The sequence below is a fragment of the Pinus tabuliformis genome, chromosome 5_1, assembly GCF_031772625.1.
Source record: "Pinus tabuliformis cultivar Carrire ecotype Pingquan chromosome 5_1, CPIR1, whole genome shotgun sequence".
Taxonomy (NCBI): domain Eukaryota; kingdom Viridiplantae; phylum Streptophyta; class Pinopsida; order Pinales; family Pinaceae; genus Pinus; species Pinus tabuliformis.
In genome coordinates, this window is record NC_142305.1 from 242,549,730 (window position 1) to 242,571,798 (window position 22,069).

A 22,069-nucleotide genomic window follows, 5' to 3' on the forward strand; every position below is an offset into this window, starting at 1 on the left:
AGTCATTTGTACTCTATAAGGTCTGCGTATGTACGCAACCTTCACATTAGTACTCAATGCACTTTCAGATCTCTCAGATCTGAGTTATCTCCTTGCTCCCTGGTGCACAACTGTTTCATATCAGATCACACATGAATAAACCATTTAGTTTCACATATAACACCTTGATCTCCATCTCCTTATATAGCTTTTTCCTTAGCCAATGCCACAGGAAAATCCTTTGGTAAAGTCATTAGTATTTGTTGATGGGATCAAATAGACGTTGCTGCCACAATTACTATGGGAAATTACCATGGTAATGGCCCCTGGTATCCATATTTCTATGGCTCATATTATGTACGCGACTTTTGTTCACAGAACCTGCATATGTATGTGACTTTTCCTCATAGGAATCACGTATACTTAAATGTCACATTAATCATTCATCTGTAATTGAACTGCCATTTCTTTTCCACATCTTATGTAATGCCTGTACCATAATACTTGTACCATCAGTTATGTCATCATATTATAACCAAGTTGACATTAAGAAAATATTTATCAAGCAGGTTGCCATCAAGGACAACACATTAGCCATCATGCCAGTAATCGCCCCCTTTAGACTTGATGGCAACCACTTTGGTGTTTGGAAACCACTTATAAACACTTGCAAACAACAAGTCTTCTCTTCCCCTTTGACATCAAAGGCAAAGGGCTGAACTAGGCTGAATGAAGTACCTCCCTTGTAGAGCTTAATACTGTAAGTATGAGCTGCCGATATGAATCATGAAATTTGCATACTGACCATGCTCTCCTTGAGCATATGCTGAATGCAATAAAAGTACAAGACTTAAAATATATGACCGTTCCTATCACCAATGACTCTATGCTTCCATGATAACATCAATCGCCCAATCATAATGATTTTACATATTGGACCCAATTTTATATCAATTACCCAAATAATGGGGTTACATATATGACATGACTTGATCCCAATAGCCCACACATACTGAATTTTACAATGATTACATCATGGGTCTTTTCATGACGTTTACATCAAGAGACATATATGACATTTATAACCACTTACAAGGATTTCAACAATGAATTATTTTTGTATCAAAGGCATGATACTCATCAGCGACCACCATACTTCGAATAGGTATCTGCCACATAATTGTTTGACGACAACAACATAAATAATACCAGCATGAACTTCCTCATCATTAAAAAGCAATAAGCAGATAAGACAATGTAACATTAATATCTCCAATGTGACCAAATATGCAATGCTTCCAAGCATCACCAAGTAAATGTAGCAGAAGCATAAGATTGTGCAATAAAGCTCTGTCAGCAACTCATCCCTTGACCTCATGTCATTAAGGTTAGCACACTATCTCCATATTTAGGAAGAGTCACAATCCTCAAACAACAATATCAATCTCCTGAACCACAACACCATAGGTAGCATATACATGCATCAATAATACATGTGCAAACAAAGAGTACCCTCAGCACCACAAACCATTAAGTAGAATAGAATTGATTAGCAACATCATCAAGCAAAATATTCAATTATCATAGCATCAAGATTTGATAATAGCAAGAATAAGACACCATAAAAAATTTCACCAAATGCAACTCAAGCAACATTTAGGTATCATTTATAACTTCACCACATGCAACCCATGCATCATTGATAACTCATGATATAATGATAGCAACATGTATATTTTTCAGTTGTGACAGTAGCAATAACCATATATCAAAATCACCAGTAATCATAGTCAACATAATGCAACAAGGAGTATTCAAGAACCGATAATGCCAACAGTGGACCATTAGAAGCATTCAAAAGATGCTTTCCCTGAACCAGAATGCCAATCATGAACTAATGGAAGCATATGAGAAGCTCCCCCTGAATCTGTGCCACCTCTTGTTCATTACTGAGAAGCATACACAATTGTTTAGATCAAAATCCACGTATACACATGACTGTCTTTCATAAGAACTGCGTATACACGTGACTGTGTTTCATAAGAACTGCGTACATAATATAAATTGCTGATTTTTATAGCCACAAGTCCCCCTGAACATGTCATGCTTGTTCCTGTTCACATTCTCTTCATTAATGCAATGCCAATAATATACACATCACCAAAATAATATCGAAATAACATAGGGAATCATCATCAAGATACACATGCATAGCTCCCCCTGAGATCATACACCACTGATCGTGTGGACCTAATAATCAGCAGCTGTTACGTACCCCACATTCACTTTTGTAGTCTCTGTTAGAAGAACGTATTAAGTAAAATAGACTGCAATGAATCTTCTTTTGCAATTGCCAGGTTTTTCAGAGTTTGCCTTCTTATCCTTCAAGTTCTTTGCACAAGCTTGTGAACTAGATTCTCCTTTAATAGTTTCATGAAAGCCAAGATGAGATTTAATAGAGGAAGACCTTTGATTGCTAAGAATATTGTCTAATATCTTTGAGCTTTCTAGAAATCTCAATTGCTTATCCTTTTCTGCTCACTTACCTTCTAGAATACTTACCTCAACCTCTTTTCCTCCTTTTGTCTTTTCCAGTTGAGTTCTCAACTCGATGATATCGCCCCTTATGCACATTTTCTTGTTCTTCAACTACTTGAAGTATCTCCTCATATCGCTTATTTGATTTTTCAAGATCAGATTTGAGAGAGATAATCTATGCTTCTAGTCCTTCACAATAATTGGTTCTTTCTCTAAGCTCTTTGATTGCTGTATCTTCTTCATTTCTTGTTGCCTCTTGCAAATTTCTGAGTTTATTTCTTAATGAAGCTACTTCATCCTCCAAACTTTGACACTGATCTTCCCTTTCCTTATACTGCTTTCTCATTCCTTCTTCAATTTTCTTTCCTTCTTTCAATTGAGTTTTTAATGTGACAATATCTTTTTTGTAGGCACACTCCTTTTCATCAAACTGTTGCAATAAATTTTGCTAATCTCTATTTTCATCTGTGAGCCTTTTAATCTCTGTGTCTAGGGCCATTATTTTTGAATCTGTTTTCTTTGTAGAATGATTATTTTCACTTGTACCCATGAGTGCAATTTCAGTTGACTCATTATCATCATCACTACATGAGCAAGGGAATGGGCAATCTTTCATACAATGGTCATTACATCTACAATTAAAACAAAAACCAATACCTGATGATTCCTGGTCACTATATTGACTGTATTATTCATTCTTGATCAACAGAAAGCAAGGTTTTCCTGTAGCTGAATATTTGCTGACATATATAACCATCACTGCATCTGATATATCGCTTTCACTGCCATAGTTTTCTTGAATTGACTTCTTTATTTGAGATGCCTTCTTCTTTTGCTTCTTTCCCATTGTCCCTGATCCACTCTCAAGCGGTTAAGCTTTTGCCGGAGCGACCAACTTTGATACAAATTGTCAGGAAAAACACTGAGTGGGGTGGTGGGTGAGGAGGCATGAATTAGTATTTTTAATTCACTTTTACTTTCAATTTCATATTCAAAAATTTGTACGCTACTGTCATTTATGCAACCCGTGTGTGTATGCGACTCCAGTGAAATAAAACTGTGTATATCCAGTTTACTTAATTTTTCATAACTTCCATCAGTGAGTTAAACTTAACCATTGCATTATTAATTCATTAACCATCCAGTATACAGTAAAGAATAGATAAATCACATCACATAAGCAACACACATAGAACACTAGGATTTTAGGTGGAAACCCAATGTGGGAGAAAACCACTGCCACTGCGGTCTTTAACATTTTTTTTTATTATATAAAGAAAATCTTCATTACATCTTGTACTGGTGTAAACTCTTACCAGCACGCAGACACCCACCTGTAGAAGACTACAACCTCCACTCGTTCTCCACCACCTGCTGGAAAGGAGTTACAACCCACTGATCTCGTTTACTGGCTCCTATTAGAAGGGAGCAACTACACCTGAACAAATTTACTAGCTACCACTAGAAGGAAGATCCGACTCCCTTACTAAAGGCTCTAACCCTCAACACCTTTTGTGAACCACACTTCTTAATATTTCATACTGGATCCACCTGATTCAAACAAACATCAAAACTGTAGGTCACTTCCATAAAATTTTCACCCTAGACCCACACCAAACATTATGCTCCATAACCAACTGAATCAACCATTGCAACCGGATCAAATCAATGCACAACCAAACCACAACAAATACAAACCATCTAGATCAAGACATCATTGATAAACAAGAACAAATACAACATAACTCATCAACTGTCATCATCAAGCAACTTTGCAAAATCTGGTACATATATGCGACTTCCTTAAAACTAATCTATGTATATATGCCACTACCATGCATAACACACACGTATATATTTCAAAACACTGAATAAATTATCACAAAATTCATGCACGACAACATTGAACAAGATCCGTGTCAAGATCTGCATATCTACGCGACCTTACTGAAGAAAAAATGTGTACTATTCTTAAATTACAGAATCAAACCTTCTCATTAGTACTCAATGCACTTTCAAATCTCTAAGATCTAAGTCATCTCATTGCTCCTTGGTGCACACCTGTTTTAGATCATATCACACATGAATAAACCATTCACTTGCTCACATAACACCTTGATATCCATCTCCTTATATAGTTTTTGCCTTAGCCAATACCATAGGCAAATCCTTTGTTAAAGTCGTTAGTATTCATTGATGGGATCAAATAGACATTGCCACCACCATTACTATGGGCAATTACCATGGTAAAAGCCCCTGGTATCCAATTTTACATGGTTCACATTATGTACGTGACTTTTGTTCACAGAACCTGTGTATGTACACTACTCTTCCTCACATCACTCAAGGAGGGGCTTAACCTAATTGTGGAAGAGAAGAGGATCAATGGACAAATCTTCTTGAAATGGAATGCAATGATCTAGATGAGGTCACTAGCCAAGGGAAACCCGGGGCAAGAAACAATCCTCGAGCTAGGGCTTGCAATATCTTGAGAACCCACTATCAGATTTGCTTCAAATTTGGAGGGCATTTAGAGTAAAATTCAGCGTAGTTGTGAACCAAAATCGATGCGTTTGGATGGCTAGATTGTGAGATAATTGATGCCCTAGGTGACCTATGTAGGCTAGGCTTAGAGAGAGACAAAGGTAAGAAAAATATGCTTTTAGGTGATCAACTATGGAGGACTGGTGCCTAATCCTTTGGGAGAAATGGAGTCAAGATGATTCCAATGTTTGGAATCGTTTCACTTCATCAAGGAGGTCTTTCGAACAATTTCACATGGAAATTAGGGCATGGGACAATTGCTTTAAGGTCTTTATACTTCGATATGCAATTTGTGATGACTTATCAAGATAAAAATATCTTTAGGAACATTCACTTATTCAAACATGGCCCATGACATGATGCAACACTATAAAAAGACAAATTCCCACTATTTAACGTTAGAAAAGCAGTAAATTTCAGCCTAGTATAGTGAAATTCCCCAACAACAGGCATGTGACATAAGAAAATGATAAAATAACATTAAAAGATAACTTAGATGTGAGAACAAGTATATCCAGTCATCATCATATGCCAAATATAGAAGCTCCAAGACAAAAATGAAGAGATTCAAACATCAAAATTCCTCCATCCATCTAGTTTCATTCTCCAAAGAGTAGCAAAAATATCACAAGAGAGTATGATCCAATCCAAGTGATGATGAGAGAATGAATCAACTCATCATCTATTTATACAATGTCTAATGAATTCGATTTAGCTTATTTCACATAATGTAGCCTCTACAATAAAATAATGTGCGTAGTGACAACCTTTTGGTGACAAGCCCACCAAACTAGCTCAATAATAAAGGAATAAGCCTCTCAAGAGGGTTGAATGATCAATAACATGCGTCGTTGGGCCTTAGAGGAGGCCTAATAAAGTCCACAAGTGCCATAATGTGAAATAGGACTCCAAAACTAGTGGACAGGGGGTTGGCCCCTTGTTGTCCAAGTAATAAACCCGTGGTGCTCCCAAGTTGATGTGGGGGCACACAAATGGCCTCATGGGTCTTCAAACAGATCGAAGATCCCTGTAGACCATGTGCAAGGGCTAGGATGATGATATAAGTGATGCCACATCATCATGTAGATCCTGGACCATCTGCCAAGTGTATGGTGCAACTGTGGAGCCTAGTGGGCATGGTGAACTAGGTGGATCTTCCTTGTCCAATAGGTGAGCCACGAGCAATCTCTGAATGACTCTGGGGATCCATGGAATGCTATTTGCCGCTGTCGAGGCCCATGGCTCTCTACACACACCCTACATGTGCCAATGTAGCCCTCTTGAGGGTTAGGATCTCGTATAGGAAGACCAAACCCAAAATGGAGACCATCTGTAATTCTACATAAGATCCAGTGCATCCCTTTGTCCTCTAGTACACCGAGTCATTAAAGAAATGAAGTAAAGAGTTTACAAACCATGGAAAACAAGTGGGCACTTCATAATGGCATGCTTTTGCATAGTGGGCTTGACATGTGCAAATGTCTCCAAGCTCAAAGGGGGTTTAACCAAGCACCCTATTAGGTAGTTTCTGCTTCTAAAGGGGGTGGTATGTCCATCGTACATCCTTCAAATGGTGGTGGCTTGTGATAAAGTGATGGAATGTAGTAAGGGATGAAAGGGAAGCCCATACTTGGGTAAATGATGTGTAGGAGGGAGCAATCCTAGTACATGAGTTACCTCGACCTTGATTTTTCCACCCTTCTTCATATGCCTTTGCCTTCTATGGCTTTTTTTTTGGTTAACTGCTCGGGGCTCAAGGGAATGAGAGCACAATGTGTAAAGTATAGCAGTGGATACCCCCTTTAAGGTGGGGCAGTTCATCGCCCACTAGGGGTTGGGAAAATCATGGGTTGCTGAATGATGGAGGAGGCTCATTTAGGGCCTATAGGAACCACAATGATGGCCATGGAAGGGGGTAGAGCTCTTGTATTGGCTTTTTCCCACGTGCTAAATGTGTTTTTGTCCCGTCCATCTTTTGCATTTTGTGGTACAATTTCCTGTTGAATGTGGCCAATTATGTTTTTTCTTTTCTTTTCGTTTTGCATCAACCCCCGGCATCGTTCCAGGCCCGACCCAAGGTGTGGGCAAAGGGGAGGGGGTGGTTGACCCTTTGTGGACCCAGCGGAGGAATGTGGACCTAGGTGGTAGGAGCGATGAATGGGATTATAATGAGCAGAAGGAGATTGATATATGTGGATCAAGGAGCGGAACCACGCGACCAAAATCGGGGTTTCCCATGTAGCACCATCCCTAAATCTGAAAGGTCAGTAAAAGAGATCCCACAGGACTAATGTACAACGCTAACATACAAAAGAGACTTAGGGGACAAGAGCACAAACCTAGTCCACTCTTTCTGCCAAATCCCCCCATTAATCCATGCCCAAGACGTTCCATGATAAGTAAACTAAAATACTCGATCACCAAATGATAAGGTATACCTGTAGGTTGGGAGACCCACCTTCAAACATACGATCATGATAGATGGGTGAGGGACCACATGGTTGGCTCAGGGGGCAGAGAAATGGCATAATGAGCTAGTTGGTGGTTGAAAAGAGCTACTGGTTGCCCGCTGAGGACCATCATGGAGAATTTTTTTTCTCTTAGGGATATCATCCACAAAATGGTGGGTAACAATGCCAACAATGGAAACCCTTTGGTAGCTCATGGATAACTTGGCTCCTTTAGACAACCTTCCTCATCAAGAAAGACCCTGCCTAGCACCTAGAAGAATTTAGTTTGGTTAAGGAAAAATTTACTTATTAAAGTGAAACCATCAAGTACACACAAATACAAGTCGATCTGGGCAAGCAAATTCGTCCTCATAAGAAGCATATAAATACACCATAAGTCACATCAATTTGAAGCATCGCATCAACACATTTTTTCTTCTCTTGGAGGTTCGACTACTTTTGAAATTGAGTTTCTTTTCACACGTGTGAATAGGAGAGATAAACTAGATTATCTTTTGTTTTTGGGACCTTGACCAGCCTTTGACCAACATTGACTTGGCTCATTTTGACTGAATTCGGATTTTTTTTGGAAGGCTGAAGTCAAAAGCAGTTTGATTGAACTCTAATGGGTTGTTTGACCAATGTTGATCGCAGATCTGCAACTAGGGTTTTTGTAGTTCGAAGTTTGACTTTGACCAAATTTGCAAGGATTGCTTTGGGATTGTTTTCACTGATCTTTGACCATCATTCAAGGCTACACTTTTTGAGTGTTAATTGAGCTGAATTGGAGGAGTTTTGACCATTGACTTGCTTGGGATGCAACAACTATTGGTGACTTTGACCAAAATTGTAGATTTGACTTGTTGACCAGATTTGACTTTTGGGCTCATCTCTTGTATATTGGTTAGTAGATTGTTGGATAAATCAAAGATTTGACTTTGACACTTTATTGATGAATTGGAACATTATATCTCTGTGCTAAACATTTGATGACAATCTAATTGAAGAAGAATTTTGAAAAGGTTTTCCCCTAAGTTGCAGGAAACGCAGGGGTAGGGTCCGTTTCCGTACGGAAACGAAACAGAAACGCGTTTCCGCGTACCGTACGGCCTGGAAACACGTTTCCAGCCGTACGGGCACGTTTCCCGAAATGGAAACTTGCCCGTACGGCCGGAAACGCGTTTCCAGGCTGTACGGGCCCCGTTTCCTCCAAAAAATCACTTGTTTTTTAATTTTTTTTTTTTTTTTTTTAATTAGTTTGTAAATTTTTTTAGGGTTTCTAAGCTGTTCTAGAAACCATTTCTAAAGTTATAAAAGAGCAGTGCCTCTCATTGTCTCATCACACTATTCAGCAAGGAGTTTCTCTTGGAGATTGGCAGTTGTTTCAGTAGCTGGTGTTTTGAGCAGTGAGCAAAGTAGATTTCAGCAGCGGGAGAAAGAGATTTCAGCAGGAGATTTCGCCTTGCATCTCGTAGGGGTCTAGAATACAACAGTGGTCCTTCTAAAGAATGGGATGTGGATGCAGAAAATCCTGATTTGGATCTCTCTTGCTGCCCTGAATATTGAGGAGGATTCTGGAAGTGGAATTGGTGCATCATCTTCTTCAGCACCACCATCCACTGTTGAGCATTCTGCTGCTTCTATTTTTGATGAGGATTGTTATGATGAGGATTAGTCTTTTGTGACTTGTCTCTATAGTTCTTGCAACCTTATAGTCTTTATTGTACTTGCAGCCTCATATACTAATATAAATAAAGGCTGATTTTGGATTTTCCAGTTCCTATATTTTTATTTTCATTATGTGATGACTCATGAGTAAATGTGATCATTGTGATGTAAATTTAATCTTAATGTTAAAATGTTTAAGTAAATGTATCATTAATGCTTTATGATTGCACATATATATATATATTAATAATTTTTAAATGTTTTTATATATATATATATATATATATATATATATATATATATTCGCGTTTCCCCGTTTCCAAAATTTGGGGAGGTCGCGTTTCGTTTCGCTTCCGCGTTTCCCCGTTTCGTGCAACTTAGGTTTTCCCCCTTTGCGGGGTTTTTCACTGGTCTTTGACCAAATATTGTCTCTTGTTATTGCTTTTGGCTATCTTCTGTTGTGTATTGGATTCACTGTTCTATCTACAATTGCTCATTGTCATTGGAAGATTAAATTTATTTAAAAGTGATTGCTATTTGAAGAAAGAATTGGGCTAAGTGATTGTGCTAGAATAGAACGGTGGAAAAGCACATGGTATCAGAGCTGAGGTGAAGACAAGCCCAATGAGACAAGAAACTAAATAAATCATCTTTGAAAGAATCTACTTGTAAGAAGCTACTTGGTCAAGATGTCTACTTGTTACTTCAAAGATACAAAGAAACTGGGTGACTAATAAGATTCTATTGCTTGGAAGATCAAGTTAGAATTGACATTGGATGAAAATGATGTTTTGGAATATGTGGAAGGAAAAGTACCTGAGCCACCAAAAAATGCTCCTGCTGCTGCCAAGTACAAGAAAGGTGAGCTCATAACCAAGAAAATTCTTATTGATTCTTTGAGAGATCATTTGCTTACATTTGAAAATTGAAGAAGTCCAAGGATATTTATGACACACTGGTTGGGATGTATGAAGTCAATAATTTGGATCACATTCCTTGAAGAATCAATGCAACGACATTAGGATGAACATGGAGGAAATTGTGCCGTCGTGTGTCATGAGGATATCCCAACTAAGAGACCAATTGTAGACTGCTAGAGAACCTATATCTGATAGAGATCTCGTGCTCATAACTCTTCAAGGCATTCCTCCTATTTGGAAACCTTCATTACTACTATAAGAAACAATGGTAAGTTCTCGACATTTGATGAGCTTGTTGATAAATGCAATCAAGAAAAATCCATGATGATATCTACAGGGAGGATTTAAAAACATGAAGAAGGAGATCCCTCTGCATTTGTTGCACGAGACAAGAAGAGGAAAGGAAGAGGGGTACCATCTAGTTCAAGAAAAGCCTGCCCTTGAATCAAATGACTGCAATAGAAGAATAAGGAATATTGAATGCTACAATTGTCACATATATGGTCACTATGCTTGAGACAGTCCGAAAAAAAAGATGCTCCAATGTCCTACTACAACAACAATCGTGGCTTCAACAACAACAAACTTAATGATGAAAGAAGAGGAGATGGTAGAAGAATAAGAGATGATAGAAGAAGAAGAGATGCCCTTGATGATCGTGAAAAAGGCTATCATCTCGAAAAGAGATCAAGAGATCCAAGGTATGAAAACAATTCTGTTGCTACTCAATCTTAATATATTCTTATTTTTGCTCTTTCTAGTTCTTCTCCTCCGGATTCTTGTGATGGTTGGTAGATAGTGGGGCCTCTAGACATTTCTTATGGTATCATGAAGTCCTCACAAATATGGTTGAGAGATTGACTAATTTGAAGATCTTTCTTGGGGACAACTCTACTTATCCCATGAAGGGTTTTGGTTTTGTAAAATTTCATTTGGATTATGGGGAAACTTTACTTCTTCATGATGGTATGTATGTACTGGGAATAAAGAAGAACCTAGTATCTATATCTGCCTTAGACGACAAAGGGATGAGAGTTGGCTTCATAAGACGAAAGGTCCTCACTTGGCCTATGGAATCTTGATTGAGTGATGCATTCACCTTGGGATCTAGAACCAAAGGAGTCTATAGAGTCAATGGAAAGCGATTGCGAGCATTGGTACATGACAACAATCATCAAAGTAAGCTGTGGCACCAAAGGTTTGCATATCTACACTGTGAAGCCCTACCTAAAGTAAGGAGATTGGTTTCTGGAATGCCTGAGGTCCAATCTAACCATGATGGAGTATTTTCGGGATGTGCCAGCGGAAAGAATTCAATGGGACCATAGCCTTCTAGCAAAAGCAAATCTAGTGATATTCGATAACTCATTCATTTTGATCTATGTGGTCCCGTGACGGTAAAATATTTGGGTGGCTATCTATACTACATAATCTTTGTGGACAACTTTTCTTGGAAGACATGGATATTCTACGTGAAGCACAAGGACAAACAATTGAGATGTTCTAGGACTTCAAGGCATTGATAGAGTATCAAATAGGGAAAAGGATCAAGGTCTTCAGGTTTGACAATAGTGGAGACTTTGACAATAGGGCTGAAAGGAAGTTTGTTGCGACTTCAAAATGGCTATACAAGATTAAAGTTGGATAAGTCAAAGATTTGACCTTGACTCTTTATTGATGAATTGGACCATTGTATCTCTCTGCTGAACATCTGATGATAATCTAATAGAAGAAGAATTTTGAAAGGGTTTTCCCCCTTGTGGGGTTTATCCCCGGTCTTTGACAAAATCTTGTGTCTCTTGTTATTGGTCTTTCTTGTCTTCTATTGTGTATTGGATTTACTGTTCTATCTACAATTGCTCATGGGCATTAGAAGATTAAGGTTATCTAAAAGTGATTGCTAGTTTAAGAAAGAATTGGGCTAATTGATTGTGCTAGCGTATAACAGTAGAAAACTAGCATGGCTTCTCTGGCTAAGCATAGGAGAGCAAGTTGTGGCTTCATGTTCCACTATTGGAACAAGTGAGACATCCTGGTAATTGTGTATCTTGGCACTTTCACTTAATATTTTGAAGCTCTCAGAGCCGTACGCACTTTCATGCATGTATTGGAAATGTTGTAAGACTTTTCTTTTGATTTTTGCTGTGTATTTTTGTATTTATATGTACTAAAGAGAATGAACTATTTTATTGGCTTGAGTAGACATCTTAATTGAAACACGCGCCTTGTTTTATCTTCATGATCGTTGTTATTTTGAGAACTTCTTTTCAAGTTAATTAAAGATTCTTTTTACTCATGCATGTCTTTATTAGAGTAGTACAATCATTATTCTTCTAAAGGCTCACTTCGTTTTACTCTATTCGTGAAAGTACTTTATACACATTACGATTGTATGTTTCACAAAACTAACATTGCTTACCTGTCTCAAAAGTTGTACGTATTCTCTCTTATGTTACGATTCTTGGGCAAGGCAAATATTTAAGTTCACCATAATGGTAGCTAGGCTGATTTCTGAGATGGGGCTCCTATCCTAGACGATGTGAGGTCTAATTGGGACTTTCATACTGGGGATACCCCCTCGTGTTGGTGGATTTTCAGCACTGTCAACACAACAGATAACCACTAAAGAAATACAAATTCCGTTGAACAAAGTATTTCACTTAAATTCAAATAACAAGAAGGACAATGGGAAAGGGTGAATTACAAAGGAGAGTTATCAGGGATAATATAAATACTCTTTGAATTTATTGACCACCATTGTTCCCCATGCTACCATTGGAAAAATACACAGATTGCTATGGTGAAGAGATGATGATGTCAAAATCTTTTCAGTCGAAAGCTCATATTTGGATTCACATGGACACTAATTGTTGTAAAGAGTTGCTAAGCGATTGTTAGATTATAGTTGTATGGTTGTTAGTAAATTTGGCATACTCATTTCTCTCTTTGGCAAAGCAAATTGAGCATACTTAGCCCCTCATTATTGCATCTCTTTAAGAGAATAAGCCATGCATGGATTGTTGTATTGGACCATGTGACAAATATACTATGGTCTATGTGTTTATTAAAATCATCTCCAAAATAACAAAGCCAAGAGCTTTGAACTTTTCCAATTTATCTTTCTAAGATGACCACTAAGTTTGAGAATATACATGTTTACAAAAAAAATTGTTGTCATTGTACACAAGAGTGGGGATGTCATTGCAATATTCCACTGTTGATGGGTTGTATAACCATCATCACCTGCTTTGATAGTCGTATCGTTGAGAGCCTTAACATGGCATGCATGCAATGATACAAATAAGCAAAGCCAACTTTTTGAGGAATTATGAGTCCAATAAATAATATAATTAAGATATGAAATGGTTGGAAAGTTCAAATGATGTGAATGTTTCTATGTCAAACAATATAAAGTTAGATGAAATGACAAGGCTTTCATTAAAGCAAGGGGTAAAACATCAAGCGTCTGTAGGGAGTAAAATCCTTAATGAAGGAAATTATTAATAAACTTTCTAGGTCAAATGCATTTAAGCATTTTAAAATTCTATCATCAAGAGAAATTAGACGAAGAGTGTATACTCTAGTGGGTCCATCTCCGAGTGTATACTCTTGTGGGTCCATCTCTCCCTTAATATGATCAAATACAACAAAATATTTCTAATCAAAACAAGGACATTCATATTAGGATGTTGCATGGGTACTACTCCTAGGTGTTGTGGAGACCATGCTTGATGTATCCCCTTCCCTAAGAGCTTTGGAGCTTGTAGAAAATTATCCCGTTTTGTAGGGAGCTTCTTTGGGAGCTCGTTGGTTGATTTTGGGGCCCTCTTATATTTGTGAGCTTGTAGAGGGTCCTTGTTTATTTAGGAGTTTCCAGAAGTTCATTGATAGGCAAGGAGCTTTTGCAACCACTTCATTGTTTGAGGCCTGAAATTCCTTTGAAAAAGTGCGAAAAATCAATTTAATCATCATTTTTCTAAACCCAAAAAGTGCCAAAATTAAAAAATCAATTGAATCTCTCAACTTTGTCATTTTATGATTTTTATCAAGTTTGTACTGAGTAACATGACACCTTCAAATAGGCCCTGTGTCACGTATCCAACATGTCAGATACCAATAAGTGAGGATTGTTGTTTTTTAAGTGCAATTGATACAAGCACCGATTTCAGAAAAAATGATAAGTACTTCTAATGATGTAGATATTCTTTTTGCACTTCCAGTTTATCAAGCACCGATTTCGGAAAAAATGATAATTACTTCTAATGATGTAGATATTCTTTTTGCACTTCCAGTTTATCATTAATCAATTACATTTTAGAAATTCAACCATCAATGCACAAGGACAGTAGATATCGCAATGCACAATGATAACACAATATTTACCTTGGGAAACCCACTCGGGGAAAGAACCCAACGACCTTGTCCTTAGAGAAATTCTTTAGTTCAACAAGAGATACACCTATTTCTGCTAGTCAATATGATGGTCAAATTGACTGACAATACAATGGTTAAACTTGGTCAAACTGCCCTCTTGTCAAGTCAATCTTCTGCCCAACAAACCTGGCCTTAATTGATCTGTCTAGGCCAAAACTTAGCTTCATGCCCAGAAAATGTTGCTAAGAATTTTTGACCTGCTGCCCAGAATATGCTGCTTAGAAGTTTGACTTGTTGTCCAAAATATGCCCAGAATGTCACATGTGTGAAGTTGTAGGAGGAGAGAGAAGTCACATGTGTGAAATCAGAGATAGAGAGAGATTCTTTAGATTATTTGTCCTTCTTATCATTCTACTCCTTAGTTTGAATGCCTAGAAGATAACTTGTCTTGTGAGAGATCGAATTGTGCCTTGTGGAGGAGGACGAGTGGAGTATATATAGTGATCTAGCTAGCTGAATGGGTGTGTCTCTGCTTGGGGCTGCTTGGCTTGGAGGAGGGCCGACTTGACATCTTTGGAGCAAAAAATTCAAAATTGATTTTTTTTGGAAACCAACATGAAGAACACGTTTGTTGTGAGCAAAGTTCATACAGACAACAAAATACTCGAAAGATCTAAAATATGTAAATATCCATGATAAGATAGTAATTATTAATATAGAAATGTATAGAATATATGAGATGATATGGTTACAACTGAGGGTCTCGTATATATAGCTAGTTAAGTACCTTTTCACAAATGGTCATATCCATAGATACATGCCTCTTCAATGCTAATTATTATTTAATTAATCATTATTATTATTATTATTATTATTATTTGTATGATTTATATATAGATATATTTTATTCATAACCTTGTCTTCCTCTTCAAAAAGCTTTGTCCTCAAAGCTTATTTTTGACATGGCGTGTCATTTGTGTCTCTGTCTTTTAATCTTTTTGTATCTTTCGGAGTTCTTTGAATTGTCATCTTCGTTGATACATGATGATAGGATCCTCTAAGTGATAAACAAAATTGTCGCACTGAGAAGGGATTTGACTATCCTAAATCAATCTTCTGTGGAATCTTTCATTTATGGGAATTTTGTAATGAATTGTTACCATCAGACTGAATTGTGCAAACTGTAGTATTATTCACAACATAAGTTTGTTGTTTATGTTCTGAGTGATACAAATACATAGATTGATTAAGTGGTCTACTCTTGTTATTCGGATGTTGATAAAGAGATGTTTTGGTTTGACTTTCCTTTATCAAGTGTGTGGCAATTTCTTGATTTACATCAGGTACTGATGTTGTTGAGTTGGTTACAAAATATTTACTTAAAAATTTCATCGTTTGAACTGCAACATTTGAGTGCGTTTTTCTTCTTCTTCTTGAGTTGTGATATTCACTAGATTGATATTCATTCCTTTCTCTTCAAATTGAATTTTTTCATTTGAAGTTTTTGACACACACTTCTCATTAAGCTGTTCTACCTTGTTTTCCAACTACTTCTTGTCCTTCTTAAGCTTCTTAATTTGCGTTAGTAATTTTTCACTATGGTCTTTAAGCTGTGAAACTTCTTCATTTTTGTCAACTTCTCTATTTTGCAGTGCCTTTTTAACCTTCTTGAAAATTTTTACTTCTGAAATATCTCGTACGTCTTCTGTGTTATTGAATTTGGTTTTAATGTAACATCTTGTAGTGTTATTTTTTTTGTCTTTGTATGAAAATGTTAAAAACTTCTTTTTCATATTTAGGATCCTAGAGTTTCAGTCCAGGGTGAACCCAAAATAATGTCACCTTGATAGCTCCATAGGGATCAAACTGAGAATTGTGGTATAAATGTATAATACCCAATGTTTAATTGTCTATCAGTTATGTCATATTGTTTTCTATTCCATCGATCTAATTTTTTTGATTACATTTGACTCGGGAATCACCAATTGGTTAGCAAGGTTAGGGTTTATATAATTTCTTTCTTTGACTTCAATTGACAAAACGACTCTAGGACAAACTTTTTACAATATGTACACAAGACTGATCTTAATGCTGATGAGGAACCTTGCTGCTGCTCTGTTTGATATTGTATTGTTGTTACCGCTTCTGCCTTCTACTGCTCTTTTTGCCCCTATCCTTTTATTCTGTCCCTTGAGTGATGTTTCTTGAACTGCTCCTTCCTAAGTGTCTGTTGTAGCCTTGGATGTCTTGAGTCAATTTGTACCTGTAATGAAGAGTAGGGCCAAGACAAATCCCAATCCCAAAAGAAAAATAAATAAGCCTTTAACCAATGATACTTACCTTCACCTGGAATACAAAGTTGTCAAGTATACAAGAATTTTGATGTAGACTTCAGAATGATAGTACAAGAATTTGAATCCTCATAAACTTGTGCATGTAAGACAACTGACCTAGTTCCAAAAATTTTCTATCTGCAATAAGAAAGAATCTAGACAGAGCTTAACTAGAGCTGTAACGAACCTTGGCATATCACGAATTTGTGGGACGCTGGAACAAAAGTTCGCTGTTCATGTTAAATACTCCAGAAGACTTGGAATATAAAGATCTCCATTGAGATACAAGAATATTTATTAAGATGTATGAATGAGAATGATGATACAATCAGAGTTAGGGACCTGCTTATATATTAGGCAGGTGTTTCTTCATGGAGAGTCATGTCCCATTTAGACATGCTTCTTCAACCTAATTATTAATTAACTAATCATTATTACAATTATCCTTATTACTTATATTTATATTATTTATATATAGTTTATTTGTAACAGATGCTATAAAACAACATTACAAAGACTGTTCTGGACTAATTCTAGACATGCTCAACAAACAGATTTAGGCCTAACTGGACCTATAACAGCCTTAAAGGCTAGCCCTTAACATACCTTGGCCAGACCTAAAACAAATCTCAACAACCCTTAACCAGAATTAAAACAAAAAGGAACGTGCTACAGTATTACAAATAACTGACCTGTGGTTGTTCCTTTAGCTGATCTCCTCCACCTACACAATGACACACATTACCTTGACTGTTCCATAGATCGTGATATGTTAATTGACCAAACTGAAGGAGATTTATACTGGATGACCAAGTTACGGTTATGCCAAAGAAGGACCGTCCTTCATCACTTTTATATCTTTGCTGTACTTGTAACAAATTATTATTGCAAGACCTGTTCCTTTCAGTCCTTCATTATGATTGAGTGGTAGGAGGAGTCCCTTTTAGTCGTTATCATAGGACTGATCTTCAGGAGATGACCTGTAGGAAGGTATAAGACTTGATCATCAAGGCCGAGAAACCTTAAACTAAATATTCTACCTCTCGCTGTCTTCCTTTATGCCAAATACCCACGCTCTTTATCAAAACTGTAGTATTACAGTACAACAAATCACAAAATTTCAAAACAGAAGGGAAAATATCTATGCGACATTTCAGAGAATGTTGCCCTAATGAGGGCCGAAAACACCTTCTGCCTGTAATGGAACGAACATCAAACAAATGAACCACAAGCATGCTCTAACCGTTTTAGTCTCTGCGATAACTTCTTCTAGGGCTGAAAATTTCGGAGTATTCTTCCTCAAAAGATTATCGTGTATACATTGTGAGAGATGATGGGTCTATATTTATAGACATAAGTTTAGATTATGAGGGGCTTCATTAGGTTGAACGTTGGAGGTTAGGAGGACTTCTCAAGGAGTTATAACATTAAAAAATTTAATTTATTTGTGTCAATTATGCTAAGGAAGGACGTGCGCTAGATAGGGAGAGATATTGGTCTTATGAAGTAAAAGTAATTTAATATGTTTCCTAAAATGATGCTTCCACTAAACTTAATTAATTACCCTTAATAACCTTATTTAATATTTGTGTTAAGGATCATACCTAGAAATATTTTCAATTCCACTAGAATTTGAAATCAATGATTGGGTTAGTGCATTTGGTCCTACCACGGTTGTGAAGTCAATGATTGGTTTATTGCCTTTGGTTCTTTAAGTTAGTCAACTTATACACAATGAGATTGTGACGAGAATTACTGTCATATATTGACAACCTCTTTTGGTGAATAAACTTCCTATCCACTGCTTCTAACTTTGTTGAGTACCTTCATTTTTCAAGAGGAGATATCACTGTCAATATGAGTAGTTCAAAATTTCAAACCCTTAAATTAATGATAAGGTGTCATGTCACTACCCCTTGGGATTGTAGCCCACAAAACTGGGTCTTCAACTTAAAATGCAAATATCTTTCAAACCGTAAAGAATTATTTGACATGCCACATACCACCGGAAATATCTTTTCGAGGAGAACCTAACTAGCGTGATTTGGATGCGAGAAACCACGAATTTGCATGCCAAATTTTCTGACGAAGATCGGGGTAGCTCCCGGTGTTGCTTGGGTTGACATCAATGGCAACCACCTATCAACGCATGGGACAGTGGTCTGGCACAGTGTTCCAATACGCTTCCTACATTCCTACAGTGGTTCTGTAAGGAGGAGAGAATAATAGATAGGTTCACTACGTTATTTGTCATAGATAGATTAGTGTTTTGAATTTGGACTTCTCAGTCTTTCCACCTAAGTGTGTAAATGACCTATATTTCAATGATTTAATGGTTTACTTTTTATTACATGCCTTAAAATATTGATGTTCATTTGTAATTGCTAGAATGTAGACGGTTGATGTTCGAATAATTAATCATTAATGTACTACGGATGCCATTTCTATGTTGAACATGTTTTTGTATACTCCACAACTAATTTGGTATTCTGGATGGTTATTATGAATATAAATGCAATATCCTCTGACCTCCGTGCTGGAAATAATTGTGGGGGATCCCATTATATTGAATTAGATACTTGAATTTTCCATAAAGTTTTTAGTTTTTTTTTTTAAAATGATACTTTATCACAATTATGTGCTTTTTCTTCAATATTATGATCTGTCTGATAGTGGGGAGACATATTGAAAAAGTAACATCCTAATTATTTGGGAGATTTATTGAAGTAGCATAAAATAGGATTTGTTGGTAGATGATTAGAACACATTGTCTCATCTTATTCATAGAATTATACTTCAGTGCAGTATCAATCTATCAAATTTCTGTTCTGAAGATACAATTTGAGGGCCAATTTGTTCATTCTTGGATAATTTAGGCATGGAATTTCAAATAGGATTGAAGCGGTTATAATACAATTCTTCAGTGTAGTATCAATCTATTAAATTTCTGATCTGATGATACAAATTCAGGGCCAATTTGTCTATTCTTGGAACATTCAGGCACAGAATTTCAAATAGGATTGAAGCAGTTATAATGTAACAATTCTAGTCTGCAAATACTATTTCAGGAAGGCATGTCCGCGCTGCTCCTGTTGAGGGAATTCATGTAGCGTGTAGCAGATATCCTGTATTGTTGTGGACTGACAATTGCAAAATGGTGAATGTCCAGCTTCAGTTATGATAGTAACTTATAATTTGTCAGTGCAGGAAATAAATACTTCCTACGGAGTCTGATTACTGGGGATATGTATTGAATAAGTATAAATAGGATTTGTTGGTAGATGATTTTTAATGAGTTCTCTCTTATAATACTATTAAAACACCACCATATTTAGTATCAATCTATCAAATTTCTAAATTGGGAATACTATTGGAGGGCCAACATGTTCATTCTGGACATATTCAGGCACCTAATGGGATCAAAGCAGTTACAATGTAATTGTTCTGGCCTACAACTACTATTTCAGGAAAGCATGTTCATGCTGCCCCTAGTTAGGCAATTCATGTAGGGTGTAGCAGATATCCTCACTCCTGTAATGTTGCACATCAATTGTAAAATGGTGAAGTTCAGTTCAGTTATGATAGTAGCTGATAATTTTGTCAATGCAGGAAATGAATACTCTCTACAGATTTTGGTCATTTTTCCTCAGAAATAATTTCAACCGCTCCATGTATAATGAGTTCCGAAGATTAGCACTGGAAGATGCAGCAGCAAAGTATAATTACGGCATGGAGTGCCTTTTTAGGTTCTACAGGTGACACTTCCATTTATAAGCTGCAGTTTGCTATCCTTTTTTTTCCTGTCAAAAGGTCAGAACATAAGAAAATAACTATCGTGGGATCTTTCAGCTATGGATTGGAGAAGAAATTTAAGGAAAGTCTCTATGAGGATTTTGAACAGTTAACCATTGAATTCTACAAGAAGGGGAATCTCTATGGTCTTGAAAAATATTGGTATATTCTCTTCCTGTTTGATGTTCTTGATTAAGTGCTGACTATATGTGAAACGTTAAGATACCTATCCATCTAAATATGAAATATTTTTCAGGGCATTTCATCATTATCGCAAGAAGGATGCCGGGCCTTTGAAAAAGCATCAAGAATTGGAAAGGTTACTTACAGAGGAGTTCCGAACAATACACGACTTTCCACCAAAAGATAAATTGCCCAAAGATGTTAATGCAAATGAGAAAGCGAGCAATGGTTTATCCTCTATGGATGATGTGAAGACTGGGATATCCATCTGCTGAGCAAATCTTGTTGATATTTGAGCCATCAGTTGCATATCTTATCATATATCAGGATTTTTGCTGTGTTATTCAGTGTTCCAGTCTCATTTTCAAGGGTATGGCTAAATTAGCTGATACACGTCGAGATGTTCTTTACATTACAACCCTGTATTTAGTTTTATCACACGGCCCTGATTTTTTTCCCAAGGCTTCTCCAGGCGTATTTCTTGTCAAGAGAAACTCCATTAACCTCAATGTAATTGAAGAATTACCATCACTACATTGACATTTGCTGTTCTGCCTCTTGAAAGGTTGATAATTGGGGTCAAATCTCTGGTTGTGAAGCTATACATCCACTAGGCTCATGGCCGTTGGAATTTCTTTTTGATACGAGTAATGGCTAGTTAAGGTGGCTGCAAAGTTTGTTATCTAAGTCTTGCAATTTGTTGCTAGCGGCTGTGGCAATTAATATTGGCAGGAATCATTTCATAGCTGCCAGCCCTGTTTTTGGTTGCAATCAAGGGGGAACAATTTATTCCTTTTTGTACATATACAAATAATATGTTTGTACCTGTCACAAATAATTACGATCACAAAGTTCTTAAACGAGTTATAGTTCTGAAGGGAATTTATATCTTTTTTTTTTCATGAAATGTGTCTTTTAAGTTACCGTCTAAGGAGATTGCACCGCTATTCATTCCTTAATTTTAATGGCTGTTATTATTAATACATATGGAACAGGCAATCCATGCAATATGTTTTTTATTTATTTTTATTTCATTTTTGTAATGACACGTGGTCAGAGGTTGTTTTAGTTGCATCATGGCTGCCTCTGTACGTTTTCAAATATTCGGCGACATTCATGATGTTCAGGTACTGTATATGTTTGCGCTGAAAGTATCCAATGCTTGGCTGTTATCTTAAACTAAAATTATTGATGCGATTCGTTAATTATGGTTTTACACAAAATTTAATTGGGAAATTATTGGAAGTATATCTTAATACCAAAATTCTTGCGTCATATATAATAATTG

At 36.7% G+C, this 22,069-nt stretch overlaps 1 protein-coding gene across 4 annotated transcripts in view; it reads left to right on the forward strand.

Moving 5' to 3' along the window:
- Positions 1 to 21,688, forward strand: part of LOC149164313 (la-related protein 1A-like) — a 171,353-nt gene extending 149,665 nt beyond the window's left edge. For 2 of the 4 annotated variants that reach the window (XM_089432041.1, XM_089432042.1), the window contains exons 12-14: positions 20,416 to 20,561; positions 20,656 to 20,760; positions 20,855 to 21,688. In XM_089432041.1, the coding sequence (XP_089288167.1) occupies positions 20,416 to 20,561; positions 20,656 to 20,760; positions 20,855 to 21,056 (453 nt within the window). In that variant the 3' untranslated portion in view covers positions 21,057 to 21,688. Of the gene's footprint in view, positions 1 to 19,776; positions 19,840 to 19,874; positions 19,964 to 20,415; positions 20,562 to 20,655; positions 20,761 to 20,854 lie in introns of those variants that run through there. The other 2 variants (XM_089432044.1, XM_089432043.1) reach the window with 2 other exon arrangements.
- The last annotated feature ends 381 nt before the right edge of the window (positions 21,689 to 22,069 follow it).